General features: G+C 39.1%; 1 protein-coding gene across 2 annotated transcripts in view; it reads right to left on the bottom strand.

Moving 5' to 3' along the window:
- Positions 1 to 19,605, bottom strand: part of Adam22 (ADAM metallopeptidase domain 22) — a 95,134-nt gene that overhangs the window by 35,431 nt on the left and 40,098 nt on the right. For both annotated transcript variants that reach the window (XM_023708045.1, XM_023708046.1), the window contains exons 15-21: positions 15,681 to 15,731; positions 15,428 to 15,491; positions 12,395 to 12,500; positions 8,926 to 9,045; positions 5,782 to 5,950; positions 3,037 to 3,151; positions 258 to 348 (exon numbers count right to left, since the gene is read on the bottom strand). In XM_023708045.1, coding sequence (XP_023563813.1) covers positions 258 to 348; positions 3,037 to 3,151; positions 5,782 to 5,950; positions 8,926 to 9,045; positions 12,395 to 12,500; positions 15,428 to 15,491; positions 15,681 to 15,731 — 716 coding nt within the window. The remainder of the gene's footprint in view (positions 1 to 257; positions 349 to 3,036; positions 3,152 to 5,781; positions 5,951 to 8,925; positions 9,046 to 12,394; positions 12,501 to 15,427; positions 15,492 to 15,680; positions 15,732 to 19,605) is intronic.

The raw sequence follows: 19,605 nt of genomic DNA, 5'->3' as shown, positions 1-19,605 counted from the left end.
CAATTTCAACTGCCTTCAATTCCCTGTGATGATCTTAAAACAACATCAGTACTTTCAGAACAGAACAGAGTTGTGTCAAAATCTAAAACATGGTTAGCTTACATTTTTAACTATCCTAAGGGTAACCACTGCCTGCTGAGCCAGACTGATTTTCAGTTCACTTATACTTTCACCAGTGTTATAAAAGTTCTAGACATTTTCACCTATTCGAGATACTTGAACATATTTTTACAGTAATGCTGAGACATTTTACTTACTTATAACCCCAGGCTGTTATTCCTAGTATGAGGGCCAGCACCAAAATGGTGCCAGCAATTATGCCTATGATGATATTGGTCCCAGCAACACCTGAGAAGGAAAACAAGGGGAAGAATGAGTGATTCAAGATTTCCTCGGGAATGTGTTCTCGTGACTTACAATCAACATGCTAAACAAGTATTTTTCAAAAGAAAGAGAAGTCACATCGATTGTCTTTCAATCAAATTTTTGTGCATCTTCTCGATTCTTGTCCAAGTACACTTTGCATGGTTGTATTTCCCATGTATTTTTCTATGCAATGTAAAGTCATGGATCCAAAACAAGGAAAAGTAATTAGATGTGTTTAAAAACCACAGCACTATTCAGGAAGGGAGTTTTGAAAAATCTGTGCTCCTTTTTACCCTTTTCTCAATCTCAAAAATTCTAAAATGCTATGTTGATATCAATCCACTTAACAACTAAAGCAAGGGCCCTGCCACTCTCAGTTGTGTGCTACATTTTGTTTCTGTAAGTGAACATAAGGTTTTCTTTTTCTTTTTTTTTTTTGTTTTGTATTTGGGACACGGTGTATACAGTATACAGGATCTCACTGTGCAGATCGGACTCATAGTGATCCACCTGTTTACAGCCTCCCAAGAGCTGGGATTACTGGCGTGCACCACCATGCCCAGTCTCAATCGCAGTCTCAGCGTGCCCCGGGGACAGAGCTGGCATGGCAGGCCAAGGTTCTCAAGTGAAAAAACATCCACAGGTTTCTATGCAAAGTGCTCAGCTGTAAGGCTAGGGAAGACAGCTCAGTGGTCTAAGAGTCTGCCTGACAAGCACAAGGGCCCCAGTTCAAGCCCCAGTACTGCATGCCATGCCAGCCCTTCCCCTCCATCCCTGACATGGTGGTGCACACTTGTAATCCCAGCACTGCGGAGGCTGAGACAGGAGGATCACTGCAAGTCTCAACCATGTAGCCAGACCCCGTATCAAAAACCAAAACAACAACAAAAAAAGTGTTCAGTTGTGCAGATGAAAAGCGCTATGGCCAGAGGTCTGGGAACTGACTGCTACAGCACCCTAGGAAGGGAACGTGGTCTGCAGCATTACAGCCTGGCACAGCTGTGGCATGAGAGAAAGGAGGCACTAGGTGGGCAGAGGCCAGGCAGGTGGGATGCAGGCCACAGATCCACTGAATACTCCGTACTTGCGTGGCTAAGTCAGCACCCACTGCCAGGCAGGCTGTGACAATATCCTCAAGTGGAGCCCAGCAGTAAGCATGGCCTTATGAGTTCAAGCCTTAGATAACAAGCTCCTGGGAGGGCCCCAGGGCAGAAAGCTGGGCCTGAGGCTGGGCTCTGATAGCAAGTGCCTCATTTGGCTGTCAGTGATTTATAACCCGGGTTTAATGGCAAGGTTTGCACCGCAGTGGCGCCGATCTGTTCTCATCCGCTCTGCTCCTGAGGTGTCCATTAGCACCAAAGGCCAGTGGTCCTGGCAGTGGAAGGAATGTCCAGTTCTCCAGGGAGGAGGGGTCAGTCCAGGTACCAGAGGGGCCCCTGGGCACTGAGCTTTTCTGACACCAGGATTTAGTGCCTCTGCCCTTCCTTCCTTCTCTTCCAGGGGTTTAAATGGGATCAGTAAACTTAGGGATTCTTCTCCATTATTTGAGTAATAGCATGGCTTTTGCTAATCCACTTAAAGTCCATATTCTTACAAATATCCTTATCTCTGCATTAAGTACAGAACAAGCTCACTGAAACATTTATCATTGCTAAGTGTGAGGATCCCAAAATCCTAATCATTCTGTGACTTTTTTTTTTTTATTAAAGTCATGTTAGTGTGACGGCCGGGGAGATAGCTCAGTAGGATAAAGTCATGTTAGTTAAGACTTTGCAGCTGTCTAGCTAATTAAAATAAATACATTCCTTTTTCTCATCCTTTGGGGGCAAATGAACTTCAGAACTTGAGCAATATCTCAGGCAAAAAATATATAATAATCATATGATGAAATAACTTGAAAGAAAAACCTTACCTCCAAGGTACAAATTCTTTTAATTACCTTCATTTAATTTCTTCCTGGAGAAGAAACTCTGTTTTCACAACTGTCCCTCCCCTCTGTTTCTGATCTATGCCTCAAACCCTGCCAGGTGCTGAGACCTAAGTTATTACTTCTAATTTAGAGTAACAAAATGGTGCTGAATTACTGATGAGACTTTAGAATAAAGACCATTAAAATAAATTCTTTGATTCTTTTTTTTTCTGTATTTTAGGGAAGGGGCTCCAGGGTGTTCAGGGTCTCACTACTAGATTGGTCTTGTAGTAATGTTCCTGTTTACAGCCTCCCAAGAGCTGGGATTGCAGGCGGGTGCCACCACACCCAGTCTCAGTTGCCATCTCAGCCCACCCTGGGGGCTGAGCACAGCTCTTACTTTTTTTTAATGCAGTCTTTAAATATAAAGTTCTCTCTTTAAGTTATGAGTACTTTCTTCATTCAAAAAAAAAATGCCAGGGTTTCATGACAGCCTCAGATGAATAGGACAGTTGGATGATCCGTCTAAGTAGAACATGATACAGCTAAATCAGTACACTGACTTACACTAGATATGAAAAATGATTACGATTTAATGAAAATGATCAGTTTTATAAGCAGATCTTAGCTGTGCAATTCATTATTATGTGGATATAATTTAATTTTGAGTTATTATAAAAAATAACTCAAAAGCATACAAAGGGCAGTTTTCTCTTTCCTTCGATACGGAGACGATACAGTGATACACATTAAGTACCCACCATTGCCAGCCAAAGTGATGCCTGTCTTTGCATCCTCGTTATAAGGGAAGTAGATGCTGCAGTCCGCACCTGTCCAGTGCCTGTTACACACACACGTCAGTTCATTACTGCAAAACTGAAATCCAGAATCAAGGTGAACATTACTTCTCTGGTCCAGAGGCACGACAAATAAACATTAATTTCGGATTGTTAAGTGCTTGGAGTTTGATGATACTGGAAAATTATTGGTGCTTTCTTCCTAATACTAATTCTTTTATTCCTCATTGTATTACCTAAAGAAAAAATTCCTAGGAACCAACAGATGACCGACAGGGAACAATGAAATCTAACAGAGGGAAATATCTCTAGCTATGTCTAAAAAACATCAGTGCAATTATTGCTTTCACTTTTATTAACTGTTATAAGAGATTTAAGAATTAAGCATTGGGGCCAAGAAGATGACTCAGTGGAATAAGCGCTTCCCTGGCAAGCATAAGGGCCTGAGTTCAATCCCCAGTTCTGCCAAAATAAATAAATAAATAAATAAATAAATAAGTATTTAAAAAATAAAAATTAAGCATTAATACAATTGTCTGTCAGGTAAGCAAGAAACTTTCTTTTCTTCCAAAGAAAGGTTCTCTGTTAGTTTGTCTGCTTTTGAGATGGACTCCTGCTTTGTTACCCGAGCTGGCTATGAAATCCGGGCTCAAGCAATCAGCCTGCCTCAGCTTCCTGAGTCGGTGAGACTACAGATACATGCCCGGCAAAAAGGAAAATAAAGGATTTTTTATCTCAAATTTTATTACTGTTTTAAGAAAGAGAGTAAGACAAAGAAAAGTCCAGCAAAGCAATGAAAAGGCCTACAATTTTCCAGTGGTCAGAGAAAAAATTTCATAAGGTGATTGCCCTGGGATCTCAGCTCAAGCATGTCCACTTGTATCTTATAATTCAAAACAAATGAGTGGAGTTAAAATGGGAGAAATTCCTCCTGGGGCAGATTTTCACTAGAGGGGTGTTTTGGTCTCTAATTTCCAAAAGACCACACACATCCATGTCTAGATGTATCCATAAAGTAGCCCCAGGAGGAACTACAGATGAACAAATACGCACTAAGAAAAAGGTTCAGGCTTAAAGTCAAACAGTCTAGCTTCAAGCCCCATTTCACTCCTGTCCTAACAGTGCACCGACATCAGGTCCTGCCTCCCCAGCCATCAGTTTCCATGTCATATGACAGGACCAGTGATACAGAAACACAACAGACCAGATGGCGGTGATCGAAAGACACAGCCGAGCTAACATTTATTGAATACTCACTATGTCCCAGGCAGTGTTTAAAGTGCTTTATAAGTGTTAATTTGTGTATTCTTCACAGCAATCCCATAAATAAGGCACCACTATTAACCCCATTTTACAGACAAGTAAACTGACTCACAGAAGAGCTAAGGAATTTACCCAAAGTCATCCAGAGAGTAAGAAGCAGAGCTGGGAAGCAAAGCCACCTGTGTGCAAATCCACAGGCTTAATCACCTGAGGCACAGTGTGTAAAGGGCAGCTACTGCTCTTCTTCCTTTTAACCAAGTGACTGGAGGCCAAAATTACATGGTCTGCGACATTTCTGTATTACCTACGACTGCTGTAAGTTACTTGGATCCTATTTACTATCACATCAATGTTCACTCTTTTATTAATTTATTAAACCAATGCTATTTGGATGCAACTATTTTTGGTCTCTGAATGTTACATTTGAAAGTTTCACATGAATATAATATGGTAATTCACACTTTAGCTGGATAATCAAAAATAATTCCATTAATCTTTCCTCCTAATCCCTCCAAAATGCTTTCCCTAAAATCCTCTTAATGATTAAGGAAAGAAGATTTAGCAGACTCCTTTTTAACAGAAGCAAAGTTACTGATTCTGTCTTTTCTTGTTTGTCACAAAAGAATGTCTATGCTTTGTCAAGGAGGGACAACTAGTTACTTCCTTAATAATCAGTTACTGGTGTATCTCTCAGACATATTGCATGAAGTGGCCAGCATCCTTTACCTCAATGGGATAATATAATCAGCTTATATAAAGAATCTAGAATGAAGATAAAAAGAAAATCATAGAACATGTGAAAGGGAAAGGACTAAGATCTTTTCATTAGCACATGTATTCCTACTTGAAGATGAAAAAATGACCTTTAAACTTGATTACATTGATATGTGAATAACATCTGAACATATAGTAGAATAGCATCTAGTATATAACTGAAAGAACAGAATGGAAATGCTTTCAAATGCCATTCTTTCTATGCATCTGTAAGAATCAGTTTCCTAAATTATTTCTAAGCTTCATCCACAGCTGTTATTATGGTGTGTTCTGACTGGTCAGTACCTAGGCCATACCAATAATTAAATATTGGGGCCATTAGCTCTCTTTTTCACTCCACCTTAAAAAAAAAACCCATTTTGTTTGTTAAAATTTATCTTCTACTTCACTTGTAGAAAACTAATACTGTATTCTATGAAGCCACATTAACCTAAGAAAGGAAGAGAATAACTTGACTAAGAGAGTACCTGTTTCTTATTCCTAGTCATTCTCAGATTGCAAAATAAAAATATCCAAATAGCTATAATCAATTTAGTGTTCACATATCAACCAGAAACATGGATAAACATGTTTTCTGTAATGAAGGAAATAAGTACTTTAGGATCATATTTATTTCTGTGACATAGGAGAAATGAACAGCTCCCCATGGCAAGGCACGGGATGAATACTTACTCCGTTTCCTGAACAAACAAGGCCTTCTTTATTGCTTAGGCAAGTGCTAAAGTTGAAGGAAGCCATGGGAAGACACCTGTGTTCTAAGCACATCATTTTGGGACCACAGGGTGTCCCATCTTCTACATAGCCAAGATCGACATCTTCTTCAAGCTTAACATGCCCACCACTGAAAACAGATTGATTGCAAACAAGAAAATAACATTCCATTAATTTGCATGCACCTTGACAATATTCCTAAAAACCAGAAAGCAGGCAATCACGTCTACTTTCCACTTACAACTCAACAAAGGTCAGGAACAGTAAGCATATTCAACATTTATTTTATTTTATTTATTCATTTGCCGTACCAGGGATTGAATTCAGGATCTTGCACTTGCCAGGGAGGCACTTATTCTTCTGAGCTCTCTCCCTGGCCCCAATGCATTCTAAAACTTAAATATAAGGGCCTGAGCTCAAGTGACTTTATTATTTTGCCATCATTACTGTGTATCAACCCAATAAGCTACTATTGTTACATTTGATTTAATAAGTAGACTTTAGGATTTCAACTGTGTTTCAGAAAGGATGAAACATAGGTTGGGTTTATAGATTCTAAAAACATTAAGCATGTACAAATTCTATTTGAGAATGACAAAACTATTATAGTTTTTTTATTCAATATAGCAAGCACATATTATGTAGAAGTAAACAAAAGCATAAGAATTGAAAATTCATAGCCATAATCAACTTTTCATGTTACCATGTGAATATTAGTTTAAAAAACCCATTCTTTTTATTTGTATCAAAATTTTGCATGCCCACAATGTAAAGAATCAAATAGACAAATTGGTTTTATAAATGCAATAAGCAGTCATCTTCCCCAATACAGTTTTCTTAGCAGAAATCCACTTTCTATTTTCACTAAATTTTTGTTATTTATGTATGTTACTTATGAGTTTTGAAATTAGTTTTGCTACTATATTTTATTTTTTCAATTTTAGGTATTATCATTTGATAACATCTTTTGATAATTCCCTTTAGGGAAATTGAGAATCTATCTTTCTTTTCCCTATTGGTCATACACTTTGTTTAATCAATAGTTAAATCAGTAAAAAACATATACATTATAACTATGGGAAGGTCAGTTCTATGACATAAGCCTTCTCCCTGTACTACTGTTTGCTTTCTTCTAAGCTATTAGGTCTTTTGTTTCTTGTTCCTCTACCTACTTCTCTAAAAATGTCCTGATTAACTCCAAGGTAATCCAACCTCCCTGTTCACTGTCAGATTCTCCAATGAAGGTATGTCTGTGTCAGTCTGTCTTCCTTTGAAAAGGTCTCCCAGAGTTTCTGACCTGTTCCTGTGTGCCGGTCGTCCTCACGCACCTAAATGAGCCTGTAAATCTTAGATTCCCCTCACCATCCATTGTAAGACTGCACTCTTGGGCCAGTCAAATAGCTCAGCAGACTAAAGCACCTGCTTAGACAGGCGCAGGAACCGGGATTCGATCCCCAGTGTGCCATGCTTGCCCTGCCCACGGGGCATGCTGACCCTGCAACTGAGACTGGGCGTGGTGGTGCATCCCTGTAATCACAGCACTTGGGAGGCTGAAAACAGGAGGATCCTGAGAGTCCTATCTGTGTAGTGAGACCCTATAAGCCCTGTACACTCTCTCCTTGGTGGGCATCTTATTTGTGTCCCTTCCCTTTCTCTTCCTTGCCTTACTCCTTCATTTGGTTGGGACACCATTTCTAGTTGCTTCCTAAGAAAGGCTAGAGGTGAGTGAATTTTGGAGAAACTTGCACAGTAAAAAAAGTTTTTTTTCTTTTTTTTAATCCAACAGCTGTAAAATATATTTTTATTTTTAACAATGGAACTTTTTCTGAAATAAGCCATATTTTAGGCCATAAAGCAAATGCTAAAAATTTTAAATCTAAAATAATTTTTTGCATTTCTATCAGACCATAATGGTATGAAACTAGAAAACAACAGCAAGAGGAACTGTAGAAAATATACAATCACATGGAGATTAAACAAGGGCATTTTTTTATTGGGCCATCCTGGCAAACATAATGAATATTCATTGTGGGGAGTTGGTGCACTGCACACAGGACACATAATTCCTTTTACTTCCCTTTCTCCTCTCTTCCCTATTCTCCTTCCTTCCCTGGCTCTAGATGCCCTTCCCACCTACGAGAGGCCCATCTCCCTGTTTCCTATCATGTGTCTTTTACTTTGCTCTACTTTGTCTTATCTAACTACTTTTTTAGCAGACTTTCATCTATTGTCTTTATTTCAGCCTCTACCCCCAAACTCCTTTGCTCCGCTTTCAAAAGTATGCAATGTTGCTAATTTCGGAATCTTTCCAAAAATGGACAATATCTCTCAAACTGGATCTCAGTTTTCTCCAATACCTACTAAGAAACAAACTTTCTGAGTTCTTGTAAGTCCTGTGCCACTCAACCATTTGCTTTATCTTCTAGAACTGCTACTCTTGTCTCCTGTCCTTCTCCTATGAATACAGGAATTCTTAAAAAGATCCATTAGGGCTGGCCAAATAGCTCAGCGGATTAAAGCGCCTGGGCGAAGAGGCTGGGGGTTTGATCCCCTGGCCTGCCATGCCGGCCCCAGCCCCGCCCCCAGGGCACACTGAGACATCAATTGAGACTGGGCATCGTGGGGCACACATCTGTAATCCCAGCTCTTGGGAGGCTGTAAGTAGGCAGATCACTATGAGTCCGATCTTGTAGTGAGACCCCGAACACCCTGTAGACCCTTCCCTAAAAATATAAAAAAATTAAAAATAAAAATAAAAAGATCCATTAACTCATGAAAGTGGGACCTGAGAAGGAAGAAAAAATAGGTCCACATATTTCAATCAGACTTTCCCTTGAAGTAGCATTCATTTTCCTTAATAAGAAGGAAAGGCAAACTAAGTGCTGCAAGATTTTACCAATCAATTAAACATCAACCTGGCAACAATATAATATTCCACATTCAACTAAATCTTTGATCACTTTCTGTTGGGACTGACTCAGTCGCCTGATGGACTTGCTTCCAGTTTGCCTTATGAATCTGCACTGGAGCTGAAAACAGTAGTCCCACACTGCACTCTTGGGAAGTAAGGTGACTGATGTTCTTGCGGAATGGCTAGATAATTACCTGCAATTTAATGTTCTTCCCTGCTGCACAACTAAAGTAGATGTGATTTCCCCATCGAGCTCTCCGAGTCTTGGGATACTGCCAACATTGGTGCACAGAAGGTAACCACAAAGCACATCCCTGCATTGAAAGAGCACCAATTATTTATGTGCTACTTTTTGCAAAGATATAACAAACCACACACAATTGTAATGATAATCCTCTCAAAATTTTAGCATGCTTTTTAACCAGCTATATTACTTACATGCCACACAAAGCAAACTGAAATGAGTTTGCCTTCTACTCTGAAAAGTACCTTAACAGTGGACCAAAATTGCAACCATTTTAGCTCCCCTTTACTGTCTAATAGTTCAAGTACTAGTTACACAAAAGTATCAAATTAAATTTTTTATGTTAGAATCTCTTTCCATTAAACATCAACACACATTAGATGATGAACTATGTTTAAGTATTCAGTAAGTGAATGAATGACCTGTGATCAGCATTCTTTTGTAATATAGACCTTTCTCTAACCCGTCTTTCCAGAATCAAAGGAAACATTTTATACTGCACAAATTGTATAGATTCCCAACCTCAAAAGCTTACTACCTTTTACAAATTGTTACTTCTCCTACTACCACATGATTCTAATTCAATTTTTTTTTCTTTTTGTAAAATTAATTTTATTGAGAAAGAAATAGCAATGAGACAGTCTCAAAACAGGTTAGTAGGACAGTTACAATAATTAATACATTGCATATTGTTGAAACATTGCTGATCTAAGAATAAAAAGAAAAAAAATACTACCATGGAGTCTGTATGTACCATTATGTGCTAAGTACAGTTTTTCATTAATTAGGGATGGTATGTATACAAAGGGAAAGTGGAGGTAAGGTTCAGAGAGTTAAAACATCATGCCCACATTGTGATACCAGCAAAGGATAAAAGTAGTATTAGCTCCAGGTTGGGATTCTAATTCAATTTAAAAATGTCTTCATTGATTTAAATGTATATTTTATTAAATACATTGTATTTACAATGTAAATTGATTAAATCAATGTAAATTAATCAATGTAAATTGATTAAATCAATGTAAATTGATTGTAAATCACAAAGATTTTATTAAATATCTTGTGAGCATTGAGTGGAGGATCAGAAAGATTATGTGTAAAAATGTCAGTTTTCAAATTAATAAAGGAGAAAGCTTAGATCTGTATTTATCACCAACATGGAAAACAATGTGTATTAATGTAGTCTTTAAAAATAATTTTTAAAATTTTATTTTACTGTATCTATTACAAACAAAATTCTTTTTAAGCAAAAGAAGCCTGGTGTGGCAGCACACGCCTATAATCCTAGCACTCAAGAGGCTGAGGCAGGAGGATCACTGCAAGTTCGAGAGCAGCCTGGGCTACAAAGTGAGCTCAAAGGCAGCCTGAACTGCACAGCAAGACCCTATCTCAAAAAGATTATATATATATATTTTTAATTCATTTATGTATATTAACTTTTCTGAGTAACTTAGAATATATAAAGAAAACTGGATACCATCTTTTGCCTCAAGGAAATTAAGCTCCGGATGAAATGATAAATCATATACATAAAAACTGTAAAACATGCAATTGGGGGAAAGGGCCAAAGACTAGCAGGAAGGATTATGGGAGTTTAGGGAAGAGAGAGATGACTTATTTCAAGGGGAAATCAAGAAAAAGAATATAGAGAAAAAGTTTTCCAAATGGGCTTTGAACGTCAGGTAAGTTTTTCACTAATGATGGTATGGGTATAAAAGTTTCCTGAGGAAGGAACAGGACAAAAAGACATGAAGGTCACAGTGTGCTTGTGTATCGGGAAGAGTAAGGTTTGTTGGACTTTGAGAAGAATAGAGAAGCTCAAAAAATGTAGATTGGTGGGAGTAAGTCATGGACTAGGTACAGTGCCAAGCTATGATCCCATTTTGTTACATAGATATATTTTCTTTCTCTTTCTTCCCCCCCCCTTTTTCTTTTCTTAATGTATTTAGTACAGGGTCTCACTACACAGATTGGACTTGTAGTGATCCTCCTGTTTTCAGCCTCCCAAGCGCTGGAATTACAGGCACACACAACCACACCCAGTTTCAGTCACCCTCTCTGGGCACCCCCGGGACAGGACCAGCATGGCAGCACTCCAGGGATCGAAATCTGGTCCCTGAGCCTGCCTAAGCCGATGCTTTAGTCTGCTGAACTATCTGGCCATCCTTTTTTTTTTTATTGTGGTACTGCAGATTGAACAATGCTGTTCTCCCACTAAGCTATATTCATTACCCTCTTTCTTTATCTCTCTTTCTCCCTTCCCCTCCTGTGTTCTCTGTCTGTCTGTCTCTCTGTTTCTATTTCTTATTTTTGCAGCAGGGTCTCTCTAAATTGCTCAAGCTGGGTTCGAACCTGCAATCCTTCTGCCTCAGTCTTCCAACTGGGAGGATGGGATGGCAACCATGTACCTCCACACCCAGCTCTACTCTTTTCTATTACATTCTGTCTACATGACCTTAAATAAATTCATTGATTATGCTTCTGTTTCCATAAGAATGGGAAGACTGCCATAAAGAATAGTATATCTAATGCAAAACATGATACAATTTTTAGCACATAGTGTGCATATAATGTTTGGTATTATTCTCAAGTAATTAGCTACGTGGAAGTAATAAAATTTGAACAAAGAACTGACGTAAGATAAGTCAGGAGGAAAGTATTGTGACGTTAGTATGGCAGAGACTGCTGGTATAGGAAACTTAAGAGAATGTTAAAACAATAACTGAAGAGCTAATACAGGTCTCAGGGTAATGCCAGCAAAGAAGGAAATGAAAAACTGAATTAAAAACCAGTGGAAAGGGGCTGGTGAGATGGCTCAGTGGTCTAAAGCACCTACTTAGAACAAGCTTAGACAAAGCACAGGGACCACGGTTCAATCCCCCAGCACCACATGCCAGCCAGCCCCGCCCCCTGGTGGGCTGACCTGGCCACACACACACACACACACACATATAAATAAATAAATTAGAAAAAAAAAGCGAAGTTAAAAAAAAAAAAAACAGTGGAGAGGAGCAAAAGGGGAAAATGCCCATGACTTGGTGTTTGGACAACATACAGAAGAAAGAAGTGTTAAATTTCACTCCTAGGCTTCTATACAGGCAGTGAAACCTTGGGATTTTGGCAAAAATGGAAGTGATCTGACCAGTTAACTCATGCAATAGCACTGAGTATATTTGTTCTGGTGGCTTAAATTCCTGTTATTTTCAAGTGCTGGGAGGTGTCCTCTAGAGGAGAAATTTCTGCCACTACCTGGATGACACAAGCCTTGGAAGACGTGGGGCACAGGTCAAGGTTTGGGAGCCCTGGGGCACAGGAACCTCGGGAAGAACGGAGTAGGCAAGAGCGTGCTCCGTGGGCTGCAGAGCGCAGGAGCATCCAGGAGCCCCCAGGGCGAGTCTGGGCTCACGGCTCCACCTCACCGTTTGTTGCACTGTATCCAAGTGTCTTTGTCTTTCCCACAGTTACCCTTCTCGGTCCCCTCGATATTCAGTTTCTCGTAGCAGTACTTGTCGGACGCCGTCACCTCTGAAGCAGAACAGAATTCTCCATCAGTGAGGGAGGAAGACGCGAGCTGAGCAAAGCGCCTAGAGCAAAGCTCCAGCTCCAGGACTCTTCCCATCGCAGCGCTGTCAGGCTCCCAAATAAAACCTGCCATGGCTCATGACTGGGTCCCAGGCGTCCCAGGCTCACGGACGTTTGTTCATAACTCATTTGAAATTTGGTAAACGACCATTGTTAGGTCTCTGATGGGACTCAGGCTACAGAGGGCAAGAACACTGCGCAGGAATTGGCTAATAAGGAAGGAGGTGCAGTCAAACAGCTTCGAGAGTAAATACAGGCTTCAAGCTTAGTGCTGGATAGAATGCATGACTTTTTTATTTTTTAAAAGAGAATAAATAATTTTGAAAAAATTAGAAATTTTAATTTTAATTAAATTCTAATTTTTGTTTAGAAATTTTAATTAATTTAATTAGAATTTCACTAAATAATATAATACAAACTCAACAATGGCTGTATTGCATATTGCTGTCCTCAAATTAGTTGTCCATATTACCAGGTATAAGCATGCAAGATTGTTCAAAAATTTTTTTAAATTAAAAAAAAATAAATTTAAGCATTAACTATTCCTTTTAATTAGCCACTAGAAATCAGCAGTACAATTTTTCCTTCTATCCTTGTACATACAAGGGTATATATTTTCCCCTTCCTCCTTTCTTTTCTCCTTTCCCTCATCACAGTTATTCCTTCCCTTTGCTTAGTTTCTTTCCCTTTCATAATATCTATTGTACCATTTGGATTTTATTTACTCTTTCAGGTTTTTACACTAGGGAGACAATACAATGTTTACACACATGGATCTTATTTATTTCACTTCTGAGTGTGACCTCTAGTTGCATCCATTTACCTAAAGCCTTGAGTTTATCTTTTTTATAGCTGAGTAATACTCCATTGTACCAAAATACCACATGTTTTCTATCCATTCCTCAGCTGATGGGCATTTGGGTTATTTTCAAAATTTAGCTATGACAAATTGGGCTGCTGTAAACATTATACACATATGTGGTATAATGTTTTCAGTTCTTCTGGAAAAATACCCAGAAGGGGAATAGCTGGTTTAAGAAGACTTACAATCCTAGCTTTTTAAGGAATGTCCACACTGATTTCCACAGAGGTTGTACCAGTCTATCCTCCCCCAACAGTACAGAAGGGTTGCTCTTTCTCCACAGCCCCTCCAGTACTTGTTAGTGGTTGATTTCTTGCTGATAGTCATCCTTTCTGGGGTGAGAGGGAATCTGAGTGTTGTTTTAATCTGATAATGCATGGATCTTTTAAATTGCAAAATTTATCAATTGAAATTCAATTTCATTAAAATATGAATGCACTGTGAGTGGATTTAAGAAATAGTGGCACAAATTCTATTTGTTTATTAGTTCTTAACAGCTATCAAAAACAATTTTATTATGCTTTTAATGAGATTCAAGCTAAATTCAGAGACAAATTTCATTTAAAAATATACCACTTGGTGGCTGGGAAGATAGCTCAGTAGAATAAGCACTTGCCTGGCAAGCGCAAGGGCCTGAGTTCAATCCCCAGTTCTGCAAAAATAAATAAAATTAAAATATACCACTTGATCTCATGCAATAAGGTAGAGTCACAACTCAGGCACAAGCCTAACACTGGAGCACCTGCATACGATGCATAAATCCTGAGTTGTATCCCTAAAATTACAAAAATAAAAATAAAAACAAAACTCCCAGGTGTATGTAAAATACTGTATAAAAGTTCCTTCGGGCTGTGTATATAATGAAAAATAAATGAATTTTGTGTTTATACTTATATCTAAGATAGCTCATTATGTATCTATAAATATTTGTATATTAGAAAAAAATCTCAACTCCAAAACACTCCTGGGCACCAAACATTTTAGATAATGGAAATTTAATCTCTATATATTAAAAAAATAACAATTATGCTGGTAGCTGCTTTTCCTATTTCTTACTAGCAGCTACTGTTTTTGTTCAAGGGGAAGAAACAAAGCCCCATGTCTTGTTCAGGGAACAAATCTGTAAGGCTCAATCTCTTCTTTCTCTCCATAGTTCTAGTAACTCATAACAATGTATACTTCCTCTCAAAGGATGATAGCCAATGACAATTAAAGATTATCATTTTTTACAGTTTTTATTTCCTAATACAAATTGCCTTCTGAAAGAGGTTAAGATAAAACTGCTTCTAAAAAGTAGCCCAGTAACACTTGTAGAAAAATATATATTATACATTGTTAAAATATGAATTTAAATAGAATATAATTTAAATAACATGCATTAACTATGACTGCATGAGGCTTTCTCTGAAACACTGACAAATTCTTTGGTGTTTGTTTATTCTTGTTTTTTGAGACAGGGTCTTGGCCTATATTTCAGGCTGGTGTCAATCTCACAGCGATCCTCCAGCCTCCCCCTCCCAAGTACTGACCTGTAGGTTTGTGTTATCAAGCCATCCCCAGCCAATGCAGACAAATTTTGAGGAAAATAACATTAACTTTCTGATACAGAAAGAGCAAACTGCAACCCTCACTAAGAGCGTGGGTTCCGTATCAGGAGTGTTCAGGCTCCATGTGCCCCATACACTACAGGAGTCCGTTTAAGGGCACTCAGCATTAGAGTGCAAGCCCAGGTCTGCTCTGTTCTGTAAGCCCTGTGTGTGGCCTGGCAGGGGCTTCACTTCCTGGTACCCAAGGCACCTTCTGTGCCATCACAGAAGCCCCACCTGGCCAGGAAGTGTGGGGTTTTATCTTCCCAAAGAAGATGGCTTTCTCTAACTTCCAGGAAACAAGCCCTGTTCAGACTTTCTATAGCTTTGCAAATCCCCCAATCATAGTGCTAAAAAAATTTACTTCCAACCCACCTATGCTTATAAAGTCCACCAAATGCTCTACTTTAAAAATGACTTACTTTGTCCCCAGATATATTTGCATTGCCTGTCCCTGGTTTTACATCTTCCTCCAAAGCAGATTCCCTAAAACACAACAGCGAATTCTCATTAGCAGTGTAGTAGCTGTTTATGTCAGATAGATAATAAAGAACATTTAATTGGGGAAAACAATAAACACACATTGTAAAAACACTTTATCTTCCAAACTGACTGCAAAACATTTAAATTGATCTTCCTGTGTTGGTCAGACTACCATGAAGGGGTGAAACCTACCTGAACACCATCACACTGGTACCCATCCATCTTATGAACATTAGGGGCACACTGCAAAACAGGAGGGAAGTGCAATATCAGGCTGGGGATCATGCCTTTTGTGTTTGCATTTTAAAAATTATGTCTGATAATACACCTCATCTCATAAGGCATTTACCAATAAAAACTATTCAAACAATCCTGTAATCCCAGCACCTCGGAGGCAGAGACAGGAGGACCGCTGTGAGTTCAAGCCCAGCCTGGGCTACAAAACAAGCCCCTGCCTGAATGAAAAGGAGCAGGAAGAAACGCAACCATTTGCACTCTTCAAATAAGGATCTATCAGAGGCAAACACAGTGGATTACACAGCAACAAAGAACAGAACTGCTGTAGCAGGTGCAGTGAGTGATTTATGTCGGGGAAGCTGCTACACGCAGACACACTGCCTCAGAGCAAGGAGGAAATGGACGCATGGGACAAAGGCAGCTGGTGAGCCCACAGGCTGGAGCCAGAACAGCTTTTACTCCTTAGCCAGGAGAAGCAGCACTGCTCTCCCACTTAAAATGATGACTGTCAAGCCAAAGTCTGGGGCCAGGGAGATGGCTCAGTAGAATAAAACCTTGCTTGGGAAGTGCAAGGGTCTGAGTTCAATCCCTGGTTCCGCCCCCCCCCCCCAAAAAAAAAAGCAGAAGTCTGCTGTAAGACTTGTTTTTATTTCATTGGTACCTTTTAGGTATACATGCTGACCACATTCATCATAACGTGCACATGGTGCCTCCTGCTTCTTTATTCCCCCTCCCCCCCTTCAATGCTTCTACCCCTCCTTATTTACAAAGCTCTGTTTCCATGTCTTTTTTATTCTTAACCCATTTCTCTTTCCCTCCTCTCCCTTCCTTGATTCTTTGTCTCATTTGAACATTTTCTTCTCATTTTTCAGTAAGTGTCATACATTGGATCCTTATTTATACTTTATAGTTTCAAGGTACATTCATTTAGCTAGAAATTTCTCAAGCTTGTCCTTTATAGCACAGCAGCTCTATTGTATTAAAAAAGAAAAAAGAAAAAACAACACATCTTCTTTATTCATTCACTGGCTGATGTGCATTGGGTTTTTTCCAAGATCTGGCTAGTAGAAACTTTGCAACTACATGCATGGGTGTGCATATATCGCTGTGGTTCCATGCTTTTAGTTCTTTCAGGAGGATACCAAGAAGGGGAATAGCTGGGTCAAGCAGGCCCTGCACTTTTAGTTTTTTGAGGAATCTCCATACTGATTTTCACAGTGATTGCCCCTGTCTGAACAACAACCAACAACATTTGTTATTGATTGATTTTTTTTTAATAATAGTCATCCTTTCTGAAGTAAGTCAGAATGTCAGAATTGCTTAATTTGCCTCTTTCCAATGACCAGGGATTCTGAATATCTTTAAAATATATTTATTTGCCATTTCTATTTCTTCATCTGAAAAGTGTCTATTCATTTCAGATGGATATTTTAGGATAGCGTCTTTCTGTTTAGGCGTCCTGATTTTTTTGAATTCTTCATATATTCTAGATAGCAGTCCTTTGTTTGAAGTACTGTTGGCAACGTTTGTTTTTTCCACACCATGGCTGTCTCTGTATTCTGTTGGTGGTTCCTCTGTGAGATCCCAGCTGTTAATTCCTTGTGATATTACTCATGTGATCGGAGTTTTGGCCATAAACTCTTAGGCTACAGCAATGTCTTAAAAATTCCACCTATTCTATCCATGAGCAGATTTAGTGTTTTTGTTTTAACATTTCGATCTTTGACCCATTTTTACATTAGTCTATTGCACAGTGAAAGACACGAGTTTAGTTTTCATCTTCAGCATGTTGAAAGCCAGTTTCCAGGACCATTTATTAAAGAGGCTATCCTCCTTCCTTTCGTGTTTGGCTCCTTTGCCAAAGATAAGATGCTTGGAAATCATCTATAAGTACTTTCAGAACTTGTATTTGAATAAGATGAAAAACACAAAAAAAATGAACAGATTCCTAGTGACATATGAATTACTAAAACTGAATCAAGAAGACATAACAATTCTAAATAAACCAGTATCGGTCAATGAAATTAAAGATGTAATTAAAAACCTACCAACAAAGAAAAGCCCAAGCCCTGACAAAGTCAGTGATAAACTCTACAGGAAATTTAGTGAAGACCTAATGCCATTATTTCTCAAATTCTTTAATGAAAGTGAAATGGAAGAAATACTCCCCAAATGGTTCCTGGAAGCCAGCATTACCCTGATACCAAAACCAAACCAAAGAAGGAGCCAACCAAGAAAGAGCAATATAGGCCAATCTCCCTAATGAACTGAGATAGAAAAAAATCCTCAATAAGACAATGGCAAATAGAACGCAGGAAGTGCTGGGGATATAGCTCAGTGGCATAGTGCCTGCTGGTACCAAAAAAAAAAAAAAAAAAAAAAAGAATGCAGCAAATCATCAAGATTATACTCCAGGACCAAATAAGGATGTAGGAATGTTTCAACAATAAATGCAATATACCATATGAATAGAGCTACAGACAAAAACCATGCGATCATCTCAATAGAGAAAAACATTTGACACGCCAGGCTCCAGGAATGTTGAGCTGGCCACCAAATCTGGGCATGGTGGCGCATGCCTGTAATACCCGCACTAGGAAGCTAAAAACAGGAGGATCACTATGAGTCCAAGCTGTGTAGTGAGACCCTATAGACCCTGTACTAAATATATACATATATATGTTAAAAATGGCAATTTTTATGTTTGTTTATATAAGGAAGAAAATGTATAGTTGTATAGTCACATGAGAAAAGTTGGGAGACATGGTGAGAAGGTTCTGTGGTTTTGCTAAATAACACAAGCCCCCAAAGCAACATGGTTTCAGTTATCCTTATCACGGTCCTGTGCATTCATTGTAATCCTGTAAGGTGCAAACTTTTGTACTAGCTTTGCAATCAACTGATCACAAGGCCAATAACCACACCCGCCATGGTCAGTGAGCCCTCCTGATCCTTTTGCCCATGTCTGTCAGTGACTGGCCACTGCCCATCTGTGTTCAGTTCACACACAGGCGGCACTGTGTGCAGCTCAGGTGCCTCTGTTTTCTGGAGATATCATGTGGTATTGTGCAAAAACGGATAGATGAAGAAGGCACTGGTCCACAGGGATGAAAATGTAGTACAGAAATGAAGGCACTAACACCAAGGGTGAAATTCAAATTGCACATAAATGGAATTAGAATAAAAGTAGCTACTACGGGATGCTGATAGGGCCGCCCACAGAGCTCCAGACAAGCACCCAAGGGACCTGGCCAAGATGGATTCACGGGCATAAGGAATGGAGTGGGTGACACATAACCAAGACATCCCAAAGACAGCAGCACTGCCAAGACACCTCACACACACAGCTCCATACCCCTTCAGCATCTCCCAACATGCAAAGAACCAAGGACAAGATGCTGACCACTGCCCCCAAAGCATGGACACAGTGCTCAGTGTCGTACCTCGAGGTTCACAATGTGAAGCAAGTGGAGTGCAAACTACTTCTAAGACTGTTAAAAAAAATTCATTGTTTCCTTTTAGTGTGTTAAATACCTCTTTCCTCATTTCTCTTCACATTTAAGCCAGTGGCAAGAGATTTTTGATAGTTTGTTGCATTTTTATGTCATTCTGTTTTGTTGTGACAGCATCTGACTGTGTAGTTCAGGCTGACCTTGAATTCAAGTCTCAGGATGCTCTTGTCTTAGCCTCCCCAAGGCTCAAATCATGTGCATGTGCTACCCTACATGATACCCAGCTTGTATGCATGTTTTAAAGATCATAGATGAACCATAATATTTTCTACTGTTTTTCGTTTGGTTGGTTGGTTTTCTTTTTCTTTTTCTTTTTTTTTTTTTTTGGATTTCTGAGACAGCCTCAATATGTAGTTCAGGCGACGCTG

Source organism: Octodon degus, unplaced genomic scaffold (assembly GCF_000260255.1).
Source record: "Octodon degus isolate 3935 unplaced genomic scaffold, OctDeg1.0 scaffold00323, whole genome shotgun sequence".
NCBI lineage: Eukaryota > Metazoa > Chordata > Mammalia > Rodentia > Octodontidae > Octodon > Octodon degus.
The sequence above is the reverse complement of the archived record's forward strand: the minus strand, read 5'-3'. Positions and strand labels throughout refer to the sequence as shown.